The 21,791-nt window shown below is 41.1% G+C and overlaps 1 protein-coding gene across 1 annotated transcript; it reads right to left on the bottom strand.

The window, feature by feature from the left end:
- Positions 1 to 10,456: 10,456 nt before the first annotated feature.
- Positions 10,457 to 20,317, bottom strand: MYF5 (myogenic factor 5). The gene is made up of 3 exons (XM_060777396.2): positions 19,711 to 20,317; positions 13,112 to 13,187; positions 10,457 to 12,118 (listed from the first exon to the last, which is right to left on the bottom strand). Exons 1-3 carry the CDS (start codon positions 20,302 to 20,304, stop codon positions 11,934 to 11,936), a joined length of 855 nt encoding a protein of 284 aa, XP_060633379.2. The 5' UTR covers positions 20,305 to 20,317; the 3' UTR covers positions 10,457 to 11,933.
- Between the last annotated feature and the right edge of the window lie 1,474 nt (positions 20,318 to 21,791).

The raw sequence follows: 21,791 nt of genomic DNA, 5'->3' as shown, positions 1-21,791 counted from the left end.
AGCTCTTCTTCCCTCCTCACTCTCCTTACCTTCCTCCTCCTCCTCCTCGCCACCTGGGCCTCTTGCCGCTGCTTGGGCCCCACAACACCTCTTCAATCCTCAGTGTTTCCTCACTAATTCTTTTCCTAAAAACCCTACAAAACAATGAGTCCACAATAAGCAAACCACGAAGTAGCAAGGAAACACTTATCCCACCTTTGTTCCAGAAATGACACCCCAGAGTAGGTCAAGGTTTCTCTGTCTGAGGCAACCACCAAGAAAGTCTTCTCCTATTTTGTTGTTAGATACTAAAAGGGTCTCGCTTACAAATCTGAAAGTCTGAGCAAGTTTATATGGAAAAATATGACTTTTCAAGTACTGCATCCTCACTACATCGCTTGTTTAACATGTGATTTAATGTACTTTCCTCATGGTTTCTATACTGCACAAAAACTGTAAGACTCAGTACTTGATGGTTCCTTCCAGCTAGTCTATATTTGGGCTACCATTGACTATTTTTATTTAGTTTAAGGGTCTGAGCAAGGTCATTGAAATAGACATACTGGTCTCCAGAAACATATTTTAAATTTTATATTTTGTAATTGTGGTAAAAGCTGAACATTTTAATGCTCCCACTAGGATTCAAAGAAGAGTGGCTTGCGCAGATGTATACTATACATACTGTACTGTCAATACGCCCAGTAGAGGGCATGGTGTCATGTTTTCTTCACAGTTTACAGGGAAGAGGATAGAGAATCAAAAGGCACATGTCACAATATTACAGCAAATAGTGAGAGCCACCTTGTGATCATAGGGGATATAACATGCTTGAATAGTGCACACAGATAACTCAGGGTTGCAATGACTTCTTAAAAACATTATTCCTTTTTCATGTATTTTAAATCCCAAATTTGAATAACAAAATTAAGCTGTCATACCAGATGTGGTTCTTTCAAAATGTCAGTATTTTAATCAATTCAATTGTTATTCAGTTTTGATTAAGTGAAGATGCTGATGTTCCAAAGCAATTTCTTTTTTTGTGTGTCATATTGGTGATTGCAAGCCCTTTGAAAGTTTATTAGAAGACTTTAGCCCCATTCTTACTGTTTCCTTTTTACTCCCCACAGAAACCTTACTTGGTAATAAACTCAAAAATAAAAACGTCAAAACAAGTTGTAAAAAAATGTTCACAATGGAACAAATCTGGGGTCATTTTTGGATTTAGAACACCTAAATCCTATAAAACCAGCATATGTGTCTATAATTTCTTAAAATTCCATATTATAAAGGATAGATTTTTATTAGTGAACACAATGATGAGCTGGACATATGGGATCATAGAATTAAAAATATTTATTCTTATTACATGCTTCCCTCAATCATGTTTAGGTAGGAGTTGGAGGCCAAATACTTTATACAATCATATTTTTTAAAAAAGTCTTAACAGAAAGAGTACTTCATTTTGAAAAGAAACAATGGTTGACCACAGACTGATTTGGCCTCCTGACCAAAGCTCATCTTCTTTTTCTCAGATGGCTGGAGAAAGATTAACTGTATTTATATAGGGATTGTGGAAAGATACTTTAAATATGCTCAGAGATGTTCTTGTTTTTGCAAGGTTCAAATGTCCTATGGCACTGCCAGGAGATTCTGCAAAAAATTGCTTCAGTGGTGAGAAAACTGCAGAAGCATAGGAAGTGAAAATCCATGATTATTTCAATTTTTTAAAATGGTTTTAGAAGACAGATTGGGGAAGCATCCCAACAGCCCTTTAATCCAGGAACATTCACGTGTTAAAAATGCGAATGCTCCCAGGTCCTCATCCTTATATGCCCCAGAAAGCTCGTGCTTTCTGGGGCAGGTGTACAGATGTGCTCCCAGAACTTTCTGGGAGAATACTCTAACCCCCTCCCCGCTCCCCATAAAAACTTCTTTTAAAATTAAAAGAACTTACCTGGCCTCCATTAGTGTGGTGCTGGAGCTCTCCTGGGACATAGGAATGATGTAGCAGGAGAAGGGGGGAAGGAAGAGACTTTCCTCCCCCCTCCCCCTTTCTCCTGGTACATCATTCTTATGTACTAGAAGAGCTCCAGCACCACACTAATGGAGTCCAGGTAAGTTATTTTTAAAAGGGGTTTTGGGGGTGGGTGGGAAGGGGGTTGATGTCCTTGTGGTTTTCCAGGTTAATTTGGCCTGGAAAACCATGGGACTACTGTCTGGACTGCCTCCTCAAAAGCCCAGAACTTTTTATGGAGCAGTCCAAACAGCAGAAAAAGGCACATAATAAACCCACTAACAATTAAATTCACAACAAACCAGGGTTTTCCTGGTTTGTTGTGAATGAATTCATGTTTCTCTGGGACATCATCTGGATGGCCCCCTTTTAATTGCGGAGACTCCTGCATTAAAGGGACTGTCTGGATGCACCCTGGGAGTGTATGGTCTTCCAGGTGTTTTTTGGACTGCAACTCTATCGACCCTAGCTAGCATAGTCAATAGTGAGGAATTATAGGACCCTCAGTCTAACACATCTGAAGGACCATAAATTCCTCAGTACTGCTTTTCACTGCGAACGTATCACAGCAGTTTTGGGTGGTCAGATATACTTACACAACTCTTGAGAAAACCAAGGGTGTAGTTATTGAAGCATACCTTCTGATAAAATATTTATTTTTCTATGTATGGAAGTATGTTTCACTGAATACCTTATGAAAATGGTGTGGTAACGTTACTGAATGAAACTTGTACTACATCATAAAGCAGGTATTTCAGTTCTTGACTAATTCAACACCAGAAGGAGCCCCTGGTTTGTTTCTCTTTGAAGTCATAGAAACAACAACACAGAAGTATTGCTTTGTGTTCATCAGGCCTTGTTCAATCCTGCTACCCTTTTATAAAAATGCAACATTTATCAGTTCCGCCTTCAAAGAAACAAATGTACAACCCCTGTCCAAAAAAGTAAGTTCTCAATAAAAAATATACATCTTCATTTCCACGCAAACAAATAATAGCATGAGTTCTTGCTAGCAGATGCCTCTTTGATAAATTTCACACGTTCTTTATGAACAACAAACAAAAAAACAGCAAAATGTCCAATAGGAATATTTACCAAATGTGTAGTTTCTGAGCTGTCTTAAAACACAACCCAGAACATGTTTTGTGTATTTATTCATTTATTTACCTTATTTCATCACACTATATGTGGCTCTTAATAATTTTCAGGACTTTCTTTGGTCAATGAAACAAAAGAGAGAAGTAAAAAACAACAGGACCGCCAACCACACTGATAGACAGAAGAACCTTGGAAAACACTGCAGCATTGGGGCTGCCTCATATTCTCATAGTACCAGGTAATGGGATATGGATCTACCATCTGTCTTGTAAGACTTAAATCCCCCACAATCTGCAAAATAAACATTACATTATATGTTCTATGGTAAGGGTTTATGGTATGGCTCTCATTCCACAATTATACTGCCAGGATTCCACTTCAACTGATATGTCAACATCCTAAGGAATCCTGCAGTTTGTCGGTTGGTGTGGAACGACCACTCTTTGGCTGATAATTTCAGATATCACCCCCTAAAGTGCAAATCCTGGAAATTCATAAGATATAGACATGGCTACCACAACTACAATGTAAAGGGTGCACTGAGTTTGAAGAAAACATGATCAAACACCCTATCTGAATATTGAACAAGACCAATCAACATGAGATTTGTTGTTCTTCGTAATGCAACATCTGATATACCTACACAGCACATGGCAAACTCCCAAAATGATTACAAATCTCCTTTACTAACAGAAGCGGACTTGAAGTTGTAGAGAAGAGATGGGGAACCAAGTTAGAACACTAGGCCACATGTCTCCATGAACAGCCTTTCTGATCCAAGTGCTAAATAGGGGAGGATGGCCACACTCCTGATGTCACCAATTGCCATCACCATTTGGCATGTTGATTAGAACCACACAGGAAAGGTGAGGAGAAAAACAAAGCTGTGTGCACCCAATAGACACTCTGATTGCCAGCTAAATCTTGAGGATGTTGGGGACTTGGCCAAAGTGTCACCTCCCAGTTGAGTGTGCTTCACTTCCCACCCATGTTTCCAATGGAGAAAATAATGAAAGTAGCAAAAACATTTGCATGGGTGTGGAGCTTCCCTGCTTTGAACCCATCAACTTCCTAACAGGATTGGAGGGATTTGCTACTTTCACCACTGCTTGTCAGCATGAATTGCATGTATGTGTTTGCGGCACCTAAGTATCATCTTTATGAATCTTTCAAAGCCATAAGCAACCGATTGCTGTTGATCAAACAGCTTCAGCTGTGTTCACATGGAAACAGTAGTTTCCTAACTTGGGCCTATAATGGGATAAATGAATAATATATCCAAAACTACAGTGGTCAGTCGTCATACTAAAAAACAATTATACATCATCTTCCATCCATGTCTTAGGGTGTTGTCTCACTCATCAAAAGCCTGTCTCCATAACCACATCTTCACCTGTTTCCTAAAAGTCAGGATAAAAGGGGTGATTCTGATCTCCGGTGGGAGAGAGTTCCAGAGTCGCGGGGCCACCACCGAGAAGGCCCTGTCCCTCGTCCCCACCAGACGCGCTTGTGAGGCCAGTGGGACCGAGAGCAGGGCCTCTCCAGACGATCTTAATAATCTTGATGGTTCATAGGGGAGAATACGTTCGGAGAGGTAAACAGGACCGGAGTTCCCCCCCCCCCCAAATTCTCATGGTGGTCCGCGAGAAGGCCTTACAGGTACATTATTTAAACTGTTATGTTTATTCATATCATTATCTGATCACCATGCTCAAAATATCCCATATGCATAGGGGTATTGGGGTAACGATACAAAAGGTTTGCTAGGCTAGACCCTCTTTCACTCAGACTCAGCCCCCCCCCCGAACCAAACTCAGCCCCCCCCCCCGAAACAAAATCCTGGCTACAGGCCTGCCTAGAGGGGTCGCCTCTCTAGGAATTTGTCAGGTTCTCCACTAGAACTCTATGGTGACTTCCAGGGCAATCATTCCATAGAATTGCTGGAGGACCTAGCAAACTCCAAGGCAAACTTCCACACAGCTGTGGACTCAGATAACCCAATTCAAAGCAGATATTGTGGATTATTTGCCTTGATATTCTGGGGGTCTTTCCACACAGCCCTATATCCCAGAATATCAAAGCAGAAAATCCCACAATATCTGCTTTGAACTGGGTTATCTGAGTCCACATTGCCATATATTCCAGTTCAAAGCAAAAGGGGGGGGGGTATTCAGCTGTGTGGAAGGTGCCTGGGTTATATGGATGTGCAGAGGGGCCCCTAGAGAGACCATTTCCCCCAGGCATGAGTAAGTGATTTGAGAGAGTAGGTTGCCTCCTTTACTTTTGGGACACTCACAGGCACCCAGAAAGATCAGATTATCCTGGCTCAGACCAGGATAGGTAACCAAGATGTGACTGTAGCATTATTTAGAAAGCATGTTCCAAAACCACAAGTTTCAACACAGAGTCACTTGGTAGACTCCCCTCCACTCTTTTAGGGTGAGTTACTCAACTGGTTCACAACCTGCTATCGCTTCAATAGACCTTTCAACAGGTTTCCTCCAAAAATGTTTTCCACCTCTCACATATTTGCACCAGCCCTAATTAGTTTGTGATGCCCTTATCATCGAAAAATGCTCAATTTTCTGGTAATGTTTGGAACTGGTGGGTGGGAGGAGATATTGGTTTAGAAAGCATGACATCTTTATAAAAATTATTCAGGAGTCCTTTTATATCTTGTTTTTGTAACTTCTCAAGTTACAGAATGAAAGCTAGAAAAACATGAATTTTATAACATTAAATGTCAAACCAAGAATTAGAATATGAGGCTGTATAAAAGTGCTTTCAGAGTCACATGCCATCTAGAGAAATTATGTTGTTCACCTGTATTTTAACCTTTTTTTGATGGAAAGAGACATAGGAAGAAAAGTGAAATGTTCATTTTGCTCAATATAATTTTGATGAAAACTCATTCCACAATTGTAATGGCTATTAATCTTTCAAGTCTATGTTCAAACAATCTGATTTGTGGCATATTTCCTTGTGAGTGGGCAGTCTTTGTTTTGAAGTCTGCAGGTGCGCTGTTCAGTTGCACTGTAAAACGAAAAGTACTTATTAAAAACTACTGACATGGTAGTTTCAGGTTTCAAACTTTTAGACGCTGCTTTTTAGAAAACTGTGCTAGTCAGTGTGTGAGAAATTCCTGTACTGGAGAATGGGCACGTTTCAGGCATTGAGAGAAAAGCCAGCTGGACTTTTACTCACAAATTTTCTTGTTTTTCATGGTTGGCATAGATGACTCTATCACTTGTACATTGCTTTTCTGCTCCCTTCTAATGCTCAGTTATGTTCCATTCATCTTTCACCAAACAGCCCCCTCTATAGCTTTGATGGCAGCTTCATAATGATCCTACATTAATGCTACCACAACTTGTCTCCAAGATGAACTGCAACATAAACCCCAAGATAAGAGTTAATCAGTACCATGGTAACACAAATCAAATGTCCCATAAATTGAACTCCTGCAGTTATGCCATTCATTGGTAAGAAGAATGATAGTGTGAGATGCTGTGTGGAGGTTTGATTCAGGGATGAGGCTGGGACTTGTTCAGTTTTAACTCCCTACTGAGCCATGAAACACAACTGATCACCTTGACCCAGTTTTAGTCTGACCTATCTCCTAGGTTCATTGTGAAGATAAATTGGGAAAGATGGTGTCTTCCTTCTGACTTCCGAACATGTAAAATTGAATCGCAGTTCCACAACATTGATATTCTCAAAGGAGGACCAGAGATGAAGCTAGTCTTCATGACGACAGCATAAGTGAACCATTGTAGCACCATGGGGAATTGTAGCACCATTGTGCAATAGGAACCCTATGCATATCAGAACATCTTGAACAGTGCTCTATGGTGCAACATGGCCTCCCACTGTGCAATGAAACACCACTCCTTCATCACAATTCACTAGAAACGTTGTGTTGTGTGTCATATCAAAACAATGATAGATTTTTTCATGTCAGGTGTGATTTGAGAAACTGCAAGTTACTTCTGGTGTGAGAGAATTGGCCGTCTGCAAGGATGTTGCCCAGGGGACACCCAGATGTTTGAAGCTTTACCATCCTGTTGGAGGCTTCTCTCATGTCCCCACATGGGAAGCTAGAGCACGACAGAGAGAGCATAACCTGCTCCCCAGATTCGAACCACCAACTTTTCAGTCGACTGGTTCAGCCGGCACAAGGGTTTAACCCATTGCGCCACCAGGGGCTCCCTGCTAGATCATTGTAAAGTTATTAATCATAGCCTGTGGTGCAGGATATTGGCCACCATTAATAATATTTTAATTTATCAGTACATTTTAAAATTCAGGTACACATTTGGCACTTTTACATACATTTGTAAAGTCCAAAACCCAAAATGAATCTATTAATCTATGACTTAAAGGTTATGTACACAGGAATAAGTTACAAAGGCCAGAAACATCAAGAAAAGAAAACGAAGTTAATTATTCCATAGATTGTGGAGATTTTTTTCCTGTGGCATATGGAAAGATTCATTTGGATCTAGAGAAGCAGATAACATGATTAGCCATAAACAGAACTGTTATTTTCTTAGGTTCAGGCAGTAGTTTCTGTTCTGCAGAAAGATAACATATTTTCAACTAGTAGGATTATAATTTTTAGCCTAACTCTGGCATATCCTTAGCAAAGGCAAGAGTGTGCTGGATGAATTCCATTACCTTTCTGAGTTGCACAGAAAGTAGCATATTTATTCCCATCATCCTTGGGCAAAGTACTGCTATGGAACTTTTTGTATAACTGGAAACTGTTTGATTTCACCCTTTGCTGGGCATCTGCAAGAGCAACATTATTTGTAGCATGATGTCATTGATCACTAGTTGTATACCTTTTTCCATTCATGTTGGGCACCATTTTGCATCCTATGTCTGAAATACCAAAATATCTGTTCACAGTACACAATCTCTTACATTCCAAAATGGAGATGATTAATTTCATTATATGCTTGGATGTAGCACATTCTGTATGTTGAAGTATGATGTGTTTTGGCACTCACACAACTGCATGACCAGAATGAATATCTGGAATTTCATGGGACTGAAAAGTTCTAACTGGCTCTGTAGCAATTTCCCAACAGTAAAACCAATTGTTCTCACAGCTGTTAGAAATCTTCTAAAACAAGGGCTTACAAACCACTGAAAGAATTTAGCATATTACACTTCATGGCTAAACTTGAGTGCGCAACATTGTTTTCCAGAAAAGATTGAAGTAGAGTACATTTTCAAGTTTTAATTGTGCAAAGGTCCTCCTGGCCACAACCAACACCTGGGACTCCAGGTTTAGCAATAAGCTGTGAACCTGTGATTTAAAGGGGAGTGTTACCCATCCAGCACATGATGCCATCCTATACCCTGATCTGCCTTGTGACTGACCAGGAGGACCTCTGTCTTGTCTGGATTCAATTTCAATTTGTTTGTCCTCACCCAGTCCATAACTACTCACAGGCACCAGTTCAAAGTCTGGGCACTTCCTTGGCTTTCAGTGGAAATGAGTAATAGGGGGGACTCAGAATGGGATGATGTGGGTGTCATCTGCGTACAGGTGACAGCAAACTTCAAAACCCTGGATGATCCCTCCCAGCAGCTTCATGTAGATGTTAAACAACATGGGAGAAAATACAGAGCCCTGTGGAACTCCACAGGACAATGGCCATGGGGTCGAACAGGAAATCCCCAGTACCTTCTGGGTCTGTCCCTCCAGGAAAGAACAGAGCTACTGTAGGACAGTGCCTCCAAGCCCCATTCCAGCCAGGCGGCCCAGAAGGATACCATGGTCAATAGTATTGAAGGCCACTGAGAGGTCCAGAAGAACCAATAGAGACGCACTCCCCCTGTCTAGTTCTCTGCATAGATAATTTGTCAACTAAAGCCAGTCCCGTAGCCAGGCCTAAAACCAGATTGAAATGGATCTAGATAATCTGTTTCATCCAGGAATCTCTAATTGTGACACCACCATGCATTCTAGGACCTTGCCCAAGAAGGGGGGGGGGTTAGAAACTGGGCAATAATTACCCATTTCAGTTGGGTCCAATGATGTTTCTTTAATAGGGGTCTTACACAGCCATTTTCAGGTTGGATGGAAATTTGCCTTGACTTAAGGAGGCATTTGCCACCCTCTTTACCCTGTCTAGCAAGCCCCTTCTCGCTTGTTTGATTAGCCAAGAAGGGCAAGGGTTGAGAATACATGCGGTGGGTCTTGCTTCTCCAAGCATCATGTTCACATCCTCAAACTGGACCAACTGAAATAAATTCATTAAACATACCCAGCTCACTAAGCCATTTCCCATATGACTTGTTTTTGACACCTTTGATCATTTTGATTAATATTTTATTGGAGGGATGTGGTGGGGGTACATAAACAATTAGATTAAATAAAATAATATATATACAGTGTGTATCGTATACAATAGAAAACTGAGAGGCTACCACCACCTAGCTTAAGAAAGAAGAAGAAAGAAAAGGAAAAAAGAAAACAAAAGGAGGGGGTGGGGAAGACGAGAAGGGAAAAAAAGAGAAACAAAGAAATAGGATCATTTTGGTTGTCCTTCTCTGGAAATGTTCCATCTTATCAATATTGTTCGTGAACTGTGATGCTCAGAGCCAAATACAGTATTTTTGATCTGAGTCTGATCAAAGCAGGACATACCAGCACAAATACTTTCCTCGATCAGAACTACACTCCTGTTGATAGTGCTCTGAATTGCTTTGGCTTTTTGGACTGCTGCATTACACTGTTGATACAAGTTGAATATGTATTCCACTAAAGGCCCCTACATCCTTTTCATATACACTACTATTGAGCCAAGTGTCACCATCCTTTATTTATGCATTTCATTTTTCCTGCCTCAATCTGTGTTTATCACTGTTGAAAATAATTGTGTTCGTTTTGTCACATTTCTCAAACTTATCATTTTGAATTCTGATCCTGTCCTCTGTAGTTTTACCTACCTAAATAAAATCATATATTCAGTTGTCTTCATTGTTTTCTCAATTTATCTGTAAATATATAATACTGCAAGAGCTATAATGAGGACCTGAGTGAATGATTGCTGAATATTACTAGAGTTTAATCTCTTTGAGTTTCTTCTGAAATCATAATTAATAAAAGCAACATCATAAGTTTAAACTACCAAAAAGACTCCTATGCCTACCCATCAAACAATAACTGTCCCAGTGTTGTCTAAGGAGTCAGGACTGAGTTCTGTAATGATCAAAAAGTGCTTTGAAATTTCATGTTATGAACCTTTCAAAATTTCAAGGATTTACAGCTTGTATTTTAAAGCAATGCATAATGTAGAACCATGTCAAGAGTGACTTTACATACTTTGAACAAAAAGACAAGAGTCCAAAAACAAAACAGTAAGACTTTTATTATGATGATTATTGAGTGCATGACTATAAAACAAACACATAACCAGACTTGAATTACAGTTTTCATCTACTAATTTCATTTGAAGAAAGCTCATCAAAGCTCTTAAGTCCACAGCTCCCTTTTGGGCAGTGGTTCTCAACCTGTGTGTCCTCAGATGTTTTGGCCTTCAACTCCCAGAAATCCTAACAGCTGGTAAACAGGCTGGGATTTCTGGGAGTTGTAGGCCAAAATACATGGGGACCCACAGGTGGAGAACCACTGCTTTAGGGAGATAGCCTGAGTGGAAATAGCAAGATAAAGAATATAAATATGCACTGGGACCTTTTGGTTCAAGAACAAAATCAAAATCAAAACCAATAGCTGTGAGGGAGATCCTGGAAAAATTACTTTGTGGGTTCTAACTCCTAGAATCTTCCTGGAAGTCTCTGAAATATAGTTTATTCCCCTTCCCGCAATTCTGTTCTGAGGCAGTAAAAGTGATAACAGAGCCACACATTTGAACCTTGTGCCAATTGATAAAACTAGAGAGCCGGTATATTTGAATGTTGGACTGAGGCTTTGTAGACCAGAGTTCAATTCCTGCTCAGTCATGGATAGGATTGCATTAGGGTGGCTATTAGTCAGAAATAACTTGAAGGAAAACCACAATAAAGTAGTAAATGTATAATATAAAATAAATCATGACAATTTGAAATGCAGCATGGTGTTGTGGTTTGAGCTTTTGGATTATGATTCTGTAAGACATGGGTCAAATCCCCTCTTGACTATGGAAACCCACTTGCGTGACTTTTAGTAAGTTGCATTCTCTCAGCCTCAGAGGACAGCAAAAACAAACTCTGAACAAATCATGCCCCAAAAACCCATGCTAGGTTTGCCTTAAGAAACAATTTCAGGATACATGATAATAACAACAAACAACAATTTTGCCAGGACCTGATTCTGGAGATAGGCTCCCTATATCTGATTAATGCGAGAGCTGTCCCTAAAAAAACTATTTACAGGTTGCACTTGTAACTTTGGCGGATTAAAAATAGTTAAGCCACACCACCTTATAGCAATAGGAAAAGGAAAACCTCTGTAAACATAACATGGCATATCTTTTGGGCATGCCAGAGCATAGTCCGCTCTACCTCCAACTGCACTCCTTCCTTTCTTGACAATAATAATCATGTTAATGTCATAAAATTCAAAACCTCAATATATAACTATAATATAGAATATTCAAATAGAATTGTTTGGTTAAATATAATGTTATTCCTTTGAATGAGGGGATAGGGCAAATATATATATATACAAATATACACATTTTAAAAGTGGTACTTCAGGGTACACTTTTTGTTTTGGTCCACTTGAATTCCAAGAGCCTCATATTTCAATGGAGAGTTTCCTTGTTGCCGCCCAGCATTCTTAAAAATGCCAAAGCGATCTTCAAGCTGGTTTCAAATCTCAGGCCGTTCACAGTACATGATAGATGAGCTTGGGGTGAGGGCTCTGGGGACTGCCTGGCTGTGAAAGAGGGCTGGCACCGGGTGAAGGGGAAGCCGCTGCATCCTGCAGGGAGAGCCCGGCCTGATCCGGGGAGGTGATTCTGTCCACAATGCTGGATAAACAGTCCAGACTGGAGAGGGCTGTGGTCACTTCTGATAGATAAAGAGGGGAGGGGAAAAAGACATGTTCAATAGAAATATCAAGGGGAAAGGTACCAACAAGTGTAATATATCCTAACCTAATCCATCTGCCTACCAGTAACTTTTTAACTGTACACCTCTTTTTAAGATGCCTTGGATCTTGGAAATAATTTTAATAAATTAATTGGCTGTGCTCATATTCCTTTGGCCACATTGTTTTCCCCTTTTCTTTGCATGTTTACATTATATTTCTAAATGCTCAGCTGATGGTTTAAGTGTCTCTAATGCTAGGTATTTGGAGACTACAGGAAACATTCATGAGAAGGGGCAGAATTCTTATGGAGGACAATTTTATCCAATTTCTGATTCGTTTTTCACACTATCAAACAACTTGTATCATTGGGAAGTTCTTCATAATATTTACTCACAGTGTCCTTTTTTGTCATTTGAACCCAGTAGTTTCTGGCTTACGTTCAGGAGTAATTGAAATTAAATGTACAGTGAAAAGAAAGCTTTTCATAAATTTGGAATCAGCTCTCCTGTCACTCATTATTGGTATAAACATGCCTAACTCCTTCAATCTTTCTCTATAGAACTTATTCCAAGAACTGCCATGAGATGCCTAAATATTGTTTTTAATGTCGGAGCAGAAATTGATTATTATTGCAGGTTCACTGGTTGTTGGTTGATGGTTGTTCTTATATTCTGTTATAATGTTGTTTTATTCCATTTTATGCTGTTGTTTTTGCATTTTAGTGTGTTATATTTAACTATGTTTGTTCGGGCTCATCCCTATGTAAGCCACCCCGAGTCCCTCAAGAGAGATGGAAGTGGGGTATAAAAATAAAGTGATTATTATTTATTATCTTTAATGTGAAGATTGGTTAACAGATTATCTAAATCAAATGTCCAAAGGCTCTGAGGTTGCAGCTCTTCCAGGGCCTGTAATGTTTCTATGAGGATGAGAGAATTTCCCCACTTTGATGCCACCAGTGTTAGGATTACCATGTGGAAGTTCAGAGCAGTAGACGTTGCTGTAAGTGCTGTTTCTCCTGGTCCACATGGGGCTGTTGCATTCACCCTGGGAGGGAAACACAAGAAGAAAGTGGTCATAGTACTTGTAGTTCCTGCTACAGCAATCCCTTGTGGTACATTTGGGTCCCAGAGCAGGATGCTGTGGAGAAGAAGCAAGGTACCTTCAAGTCAGCTCTAACTTTGGGAAACCTTCTTCTCGGGAAGAGATCTTCAGAGTAGTTTGGCCCTTTCCAATCACTAAGGATGAGAGATTATGATTTGTGCAAGGGCACCCAGTCAGTTTCTATAACTGAGTAAAACATTTCCATGGTGGGGGCAAAAATTCTCATTCAGGAGGCAATGTCCTCATTTTGAAACTTCCCCTGTAGCTATATCCCTGCTTATAACTTCCAACCCATTTGTATTACATGGTAAACAAATCTGAAAGTTAAGGACAGATTGCATTGAGTCTGAAAAAAAGAAAGAAGGGACTTTCATAGTAGATGTAAATCCCTTTCTTTTTTTCAGTCTGAATGCAATCTGTCCTAGTAGTAGTTTCATAGCAGATGTGGAGCCCCCAGTGGCGCAATTGGTTAAACCCTTGTGCCAGCAGGACCGCTGAGTGATAAGTCAGCAGTTCAAATCCAGGGAGAGTGGGTTGAGCTCCCTCTGTCAGCTCCAGCTCCCCATGTGGAGAGCCAAGAACACTGTAGAATTATTCTCAAAGATCAAGAAAATGCTTAGAGGGGCCACATTTGTTAGAAGTAAATAAATAAAACAAAAGTCCTATGGATACAGGAGTCTCATGGATACAGGGGTCACACTGTACTAAGTTGCATCAGCAGAGTCAAGGCACAATATAGTATAAGTAGAACAGTTCTGAACACAGCATTGACCACATTTTGAAGTAAGGAACGTAACACACATCAAAGCTTTAAAACAGGGGTCCTCAAACTAAGGCCCGAGGGCCAGATACGGACCTCCAAGGTCATTTACCCAGCCCTCACTCAGAATCAACCTAAGTCTGAAACGACTTGAAACAACAACATCAACAACAATCCTATCTCATCAGCCAAAAGCAGGTCCAGACTTCCCATTGAAATACTAATAAGTTTATATTTGTTTAAAAAATCATCATTTACTTATTGCATTGTTTTAAGTGTTTTTTTTTTGTACTACAAATAAGATATGTGCAGTGTGCATAGGAATTCATTTATGTTTTTTTTTTTCAAATTATAATCTGGCCCTCCAACAGTTTGAGGGACTGTGATCTGGCCCTCTTTTTAAAAATTTGAGGACCCCTGCTTTAAAACATTATGTGGGGATTTCAGGCCATGTTAGGTGGGGATTTCAGAAGTACAAAGCATCAAAGGAACATTTTCAAGTTTGAATACTCATTGCCATCTAAAGTACCCCGATAAGACTATTACAACTGGTTGCTAACTTTATCACAACAGCATCACAAAAATCAGATCAGTGTTAGGATCACACTGTCAACCGAATGCATACGTATATGTTTTTGTGTCCTCCCATCGAGCTAACTCGTCCGATCCTCTTGAGGAGATAGAATATCAACCCAGATAATTTTAAAAGTCCTCCTTCATCCCCATCAGCTTGTGCTCCAGGGTGATAGGAAAGAAAGAACACCAAGGCAAAAGTCCGATGTGCCCCCTCAAATGAGCATTGCACTGACCATGAAGAATGGATTGGAGCACAAGAAAGTCCCTGCCAGTGAGCCTGGAACAGGACACTTTCCCAGGGGTTGAAGGCAAGTGCATCAAAGCTCTGGCATGTCCGGAGAACAACTACAAGAATGTAGCCATAACAACACACCATAACAAATAGGGAGGGGGAATGAGCGAGAGCAGGGCATGTTTTCTCCATCAGCACTGAACAAATGCCTGGGAGAAGCAAATGTTTCCTCTCTGTTTGCAGAGGTGAGAAGTGAGCTCAGGCATTTCCATCGTGCTGTTGTTCTTGCGGTTCAAAACTTGGTCAAGTGAACATAACAATGGAAAACATATGTTTACTAAACAACTTCTGTAGGGCTTACTCCAAAGGTAGTATGCAAAGGACTGCGGATGAGGTGGTGTGTGTGCACTCTCTCAAACACATGCAAAAAAATCTTTTCTTTTTTTTCTTTTCTTTTTTTTTTGGATTACAACTTCCTGGATCCCCCTTAGACATGCTGCTTGGGGAATTCTGCAAGTTGTGTTCCGAAAGACAACTTTTTCAAACTTTGGTTGGAGAAAATACCTCCATGTCCACAGATTCTGCTTCCACAAAGTTGAGCATCCATGGCTTCAAACTTTTCTATAATCCAAAAGGTAATCCCTGATTTTGTCGTTTTATGTAAGAGACATCCTTTTACTATGCCAAATATATATTATGAGACTTGAGCATCCACAGAGTTTGGTACCAAACCACAACAGATACCAAGAGTCAAATGTAACACTGTTTTATTGTTTTATTGTATTATAAAAACAGCTTCCAAAAAATTAAAGAGCTGCTGGTTGTTTGAGAGTTCCAGTCAACTGAGAGATTTTACATGTACAAATCTTTTTAAAATCTTTTTAAAAAGTTATTAAAACATCAGCATCCTTTGTGACTTTTGCTTATCATGGCCCCATCTGTGCTGACCATTTAATGCAGTTTGAAGCTAGCTTCAAGCTGCAGTGTCCAGACAACAAACTCCTGCCAAACACATGGAAAACAATTCCTTAATGTGCACCAGAGTCTATGGTTTGTGCCATCATCATTCAGGCCTCATACTGAATTTAAGAGACAACTAAAGACCTATCTCTTCTAGCAAGCCAATCCAGTCAGTGTTTAACTATGACTTTTAAAGTCACCTCCTAAATCTACTGTATTTATGTAAGAGACACCATTTGGTCTGTATATTTTAATATGTGCATTTCAAAGAAATACATGGAACCCCTGGTGGCACAAGGGGTTAAACCCTTGTGCCAGCAGGAGTGCTGACGAAAAGTTTGGTGGTTTGAATCTGTGTAGCGGGGTGAGCTCCCGTCTGTCAGCTCCAGCTTCCCATGCAAGGACATGAGAGAAGCCTCCCACAAGATTGTAAAACATCCGGGCATCCCCTGGGCAACTCACAGAAGCAACTTGCAGTCTCTCAAGTTGCTCCTGAAACACACAAAAAAGAAAAGAAATACATTACAATATGTGTATATTACTGAATGTTTTATGATGATGTGTTTTTCACTGTGTTGTGCCTCTGTGAGGAGAGGTAAGAAATACAATTATTATTATTATTATTATTATTATTATTATTATTATTCCAAGATTTCCTGTGTAATCATATTCTTCAATACTTTTTGAAACTGCTTTCAATGGTAAGTGTACATGGCTCCTGAGAGTTTATTTTGTGTGTGAGAGAGAGGGGGGGGGTACATACATATACACACAGTCCCCAGGTTACAAACATCTGACTTATGAATGGCTCATAGTTAAGAACTGGGTGAGACAACAGGAAGTGAGAGAAATCTACCACTTCATAGGGAAATTCACTCTTGAAAGAGTTATCATGGGGAAAAGCTGTCTCCGCTGAAGCTTTATCACCAATCCTTGCTTCAACAACAAGCCAGATATTTCAACATTCAATGATCATTGGGACAGAAAGTGAACAGAAATCCTCTGACCAGGGGCACAGACAGCAAAACAAACATCACAGGGGTTTTAACCCTTCCCTGTTCTATCCAAAAATATAGATTTATGTATCTATATTTTTGGATTATGTGATTATAATATTTATACTAGGATGTTCTAATGCTTTTTAAATGCTTAAATGTTGTTTATGTCTCATGTTTTATTGTTTTAATGATTTAATTTATAGTCATATATTCGTGTTTAGTTATTATGATTTTTTTCTGTCTACATGTATGTTGGCATTGAATTTTTGACATTAGTATGTTGTAAACTGTCTTGAATCCCCCTCTGGGGTGAGAAAGATGATATATAAATATAGTAAACAAATAAATAAATATTTGGCTAGAGTTACACTTAAAAATTTACCTGTTTTGACTTACATACAAATTCAACTTAAGAACAAACCTACACAATCTATCTTGTTTGTAACTTGGGAGCTGACTGTGTGTGTATATGTGTGTGAAAGTGTGGATGTTCCTACCTATGTATGCTTGTGGCTGATTTCCAGGAAATCATCCAGGGCAATTTCCCCACAATGACAGACCCCCTATTTATTTATTTATTTATTTATTTATTTATTTATTTATCGTATCAGAAGCGAACCGAGGGTATAGTGTAATGTATTTAAAAAGTAAAAATTTTAAAAACTTGGCATTGTACTAAATGTCCTTTGACCAGTGGCTGGCCACTTGGGGTGCCTCTGATGTTGCTACAGTATAAAGAGGGCTTCCATTGTGCATGTGGCAGGGCTCTGGTTGCATTATAGTAGGTGATCTGTGATTTGCTCTTCTCCACCAGAAGCAACCAGAAGTGACTTGCAGACCTCCCATGATCAACTTTGAATGAATACTGGTGGGCTTTGGAGATAACTGATCCACAGTGTTAGGAGTTAAAAGAGTTTGCCTACATCTTTATGCCTTTTCTAATGGGATCACCCATAAAATCCCCCGGGTGATGCAATGGGTTAAACCCTTGTGCTGGCAGGACTGATGACCAACAGGTCAGTGGTTCGAATCTAGAGAGAGTAGGTTGAACTCCCGTCTGTCAGCTCCAACTCCCCATGCAGGGACACGAGGGAAGCCTCCCACAAGGATGGTAGAAGATCAAAACATCTGGGTGTCTCCTGGGCAACATCCTTGCAGATGGCCAATTCGCTCACACCAGAAGCAACTAGCAGTTTCTCAAGTTGCTCCTGACACACACACACACACACACACACACACACACAAATCCATAAAACAAGCAATGACTACACTAGACTTTTGCTTATCCAACTTTCACTCATCCAACATTCTGTATTATCCAATGCAGTCTGTCTCTTGCCCGGACCCACAGCTGTTTCAGTACATTGAGATGTTTAGCTGCTAAATGTGTAAATACAGTAATTACTACATAATGCTGCCACGTATTGAACTGCTTTTTCTGTCAATTTGTTGATGTTTTGGTGCTTGATTTGTAAAATCATAATATCGACAATGATTATATAACCTATTGAAGATCTATATTTTTATATTTTATACAGATTTTTATTGCTTAACTGTACCATCTTTGATGCCTGATTGACTGATTTATACCTTTTTAGCCAAAGCCGCCCAATGTGTTTTAATAGCATGTATAATATATGATTGTTGATAGTATACAGCATTGAATGTTTGTCACTTTTGGTTTTTTATAAGACGCCCTGAGTCCCTCTAGAGCAAGGTCCTCAAACTACGGCCCAGGGGCGAGATACGGCCCTCCAAGGTCATTTACCCAGCCCTCACTCAGGGTCAACCTAAGTCTGAAATTACTTGCAAGCATACAACAACAACAATCCTATCTCATCAGCCAAAAGTAGGTCCACTTTTCCCATTGAAATACTAAAAATTGTTAAAATTGTTCTTCATTTTAATTGTTGTATTGTTTTTAAGTGTTTTTTGCACTACAAATAAGATATGTGCCGTGTGCATAGGAATTTATTCATGTTTTTTCAAATTATAATCCAGCCCTCCAACAGTTTGAGGGACTGTGACCTGGCCCTTTGTTTAAAAAGTTTGTGGGTTCCCTGCTCTAGGGAAAGAGGACAAGTTAGTTTTATAAATTTTAAGATAAAATTTTAATAGGCTTTTCCTTAATCCCTCTTTATTATCCAACATTTTCGCTTATCCGACATTATTTTGGATAAACAAGACTGTACTGTACTTCCAACACAAGTGACCTAACTTTGGCATCGCAGGGCACCTCAAGTAGTAGGATTTTTTTTTTCATATCAGGAGCGACTTGGGAAGCTGCAAGTCACTTCTGGTGTGAGAGAATTGGTCATCAGCAAGGACGTTACCCAGGACGTTTCTACAAGAGAGGAGATTCCATCTGAACATTAGGAAGAACTTCCTGACTGTGAGAGCCCTTCAGCAGTGGATCCCTCTGCCCCAGAGTGTGGTGGAGGCTTTTAAACAGAGGCTGGATGGCCATCTGTCAGGGGTGCTTTGAATGCAATATTCCTGCTTCTTGGCAGGGGGTTGGACTGGATGGCCCATGAGGTCTCTTCCAACTTTGTGATTCTATGATTCTATGAATATTTTGATGTTTTATCATCCTTGTGGGAGGCTTTTCTTATGCCCCCGCATGGTGAGCTGGAGCTGACAGAGGGAGCTTATCTGCACTCTTCCCAGATTCGAACCTCCGACCTGTCGGTCTTTAGTCCTGCCGGCACAAGGGTTTAACCCACTGCGCTACTGGGGAGGCTCCTACTAGTAGGAAATAAAATTATACATGTATATAAATGTATTTAAACAAAGGTTATTTAAACTTCTCACGCCTTTGTGACTTTTGCCCCAGCCTGTAGTAGTGACATATCTGAAGGGACACCACTGCCTCACACACAAAGGAGATGTGGTGGTCCCGTGTCTTTCTGCCTCCGTCCTCTGCGTCTCTTTTACTCTTACCAATCCGCCGTCGGAGCAGGTGGAGAGGGGGCTGTCGGGCTGGGACCCTCCGTGGCCTCCCAGGCGGTAGTAGTGGTCGTGGAGCAGCTCCTGGAGGCTCTGGATGTAGCGGATGGCGTCGCGGAGGATCTCGACCTTGGGCAGGCGCTGCCCGGGGGCGCCCGAGGCCGTGCATCGCCGCAGGGCCTCGAAGGCTTGGTTGACCTTCTTGAGGCGCCTCCGCTCCCGCAGCGTGGCCGCCCTGCGACGCTCCCCGGGCCCCCCTCCGCCGCCGCCGCCCGCTTTCTTCTTGCAGGCCTTGCAAGCCCACAGCAGGCAGGGGCCGCCGCCTTGCGGGTGGCTCGACGACGGGGCCCGCACGTGCTCCTCTTCTTCCTCCTCCTCTTCCTCCTCTTCATCCTCTTGGTCGGGGGAAGAAGACAGGCAAGAGGAGCCGCCGCCGTCGTAGAAAGAGAAGGCAGCGGCGGCGTCGAGCAACGAGGGCTCCTCCATCCTGGGAGGCTTCGGGGTGTCCGAGCTGGAAGGCGCTTTATAGCCGCGGGTTGGGCGAAGGCGCGGCTGCCCCTTGGCGAGGAGCAGCAGAAGAAGAAGCATCCCGAGCCTCTGCTTTGGGGGGAAGGGGGAGAGCGGGGGGCCCTCCCTTTCTCCAAGTGGAGCTGGGCCTCCCTTTTGGCCACTGATTGGCCGCCCACGTTTGCAAGATCCCAGAGGGTGCCTTTACTTAGTACAGTGCTTCTCAACCTTTCTCATGCCACGACCCCTTGATACAGTTCCTCATGTTGTGGTGACCCCCAACCATAGCATTATTTTCGTTGCTACTTCCTAACTGTAATTTTGCTACTGTTATGAATCCTCGTGTACATATCTGACATGCAGGTTGTCTTTTCATTCACTGAACCAAATTTGGTACAAATACCCAATAGCCCAAATTTGAATACTTATGGGGTTGGGGGATTGATTTTGTCATTTGGGAGTTAGAGTTGCTGGGATTTATAGTTCACCTACAATTAAAGAGCATTCTAAACTCCAGCAATTATGGAATTGAACTAAACTTGGTGCACAGAATTCCCATGACCAACAGAAAATACTGGAAGGGTTTGGTAGGCATTGACCTTGAGTTTGGGAGTTGTAGTTCACCTACATCCAGAAAGCACTGTGGACTCCAACAATGATGGGTCTGGACCAAACTTGGCACAAATACTCAATATGCCCAAATATGAACACCAATGGAGTTTGGGGGAAATAGACTTGATATTTGGGAGTTGTAGTTCCTGGGATTTATAGCTCACCTACAATCAAGGAGCGTTCTGAACTCCACCAACAATGGCATTAAATAAAACTTGGCACACAGAACTCCCATGGCTGACATAAAATACTAGAAGGGTTTAGTGGACATTGACTTTGAGTTTTGGAGTTGTAGTTCACCACCGTCTAGAGAGCACTGTGGACTCAAACAATGATGGATCTGGACCAAACTTGGCATGAATAATCAATATGCCCAAATGTGGAATTTGGGGGAAGTAGACTTAAGATTTTGAAGTTGTAGTTGCTGGGATTTATAGTTCACCTACAATCAAACATATGTCCCTACTACAGCTTAGATAAGACGGTGATGCTTGGGAAAATGGAAAGAAAAAGGAAGAGGGGCAGACCAAGGGCAAGATCGATGGATGGTATTCTTGAAGTGACAGGCTTGACTCTGAAGGAGCTGGGGGTGGTGACAACTGGCAGACAGGAAACTCCGGCATGGGCTGGTCCATGAGATCATGAAAAGTCTGAAGCGACTGAACAAATAAACAACAACACAACCAAAGAGCATCATGAACTCCACCAATTGAACCAAACTTGGCACACAGAACTCCCATGACCAACAGAAAATACTGGAAGGGTTTGGTGGACATTGACTTTAAGTTTTGGAGTTGTAGTTCACCTACATCTAGAGAGCACTGTGGAATCAAACAATGATGGATCTGAACCAAACTTGGCTCAAATACTCAATATGCCTGAATGAGAACACTGGTGGAGTTTGGGGAAAGTAGACTTGACATTTGGGAGTTGTAGTTGCTGGGATTTATAGCTCA

This window comes from Anolis sagrei, chromosome 5 (assembly GCF_037176765.1).
Source record: "Anolis sagrei isolate rAnoSag1 chromosome 5, rAnoSag1.mat, whole genome shotgun sequence".
NCBI lineage: Eukaryota > Metazoa > Chordata > Lepidosauria > Squamata > Dactyloidae > Anolis > Anolis sagrei.
Note: the sequence above shows the minus strand (reverse complement) of the source record. Positions and strands in the feature narration are given on the sequence as shown.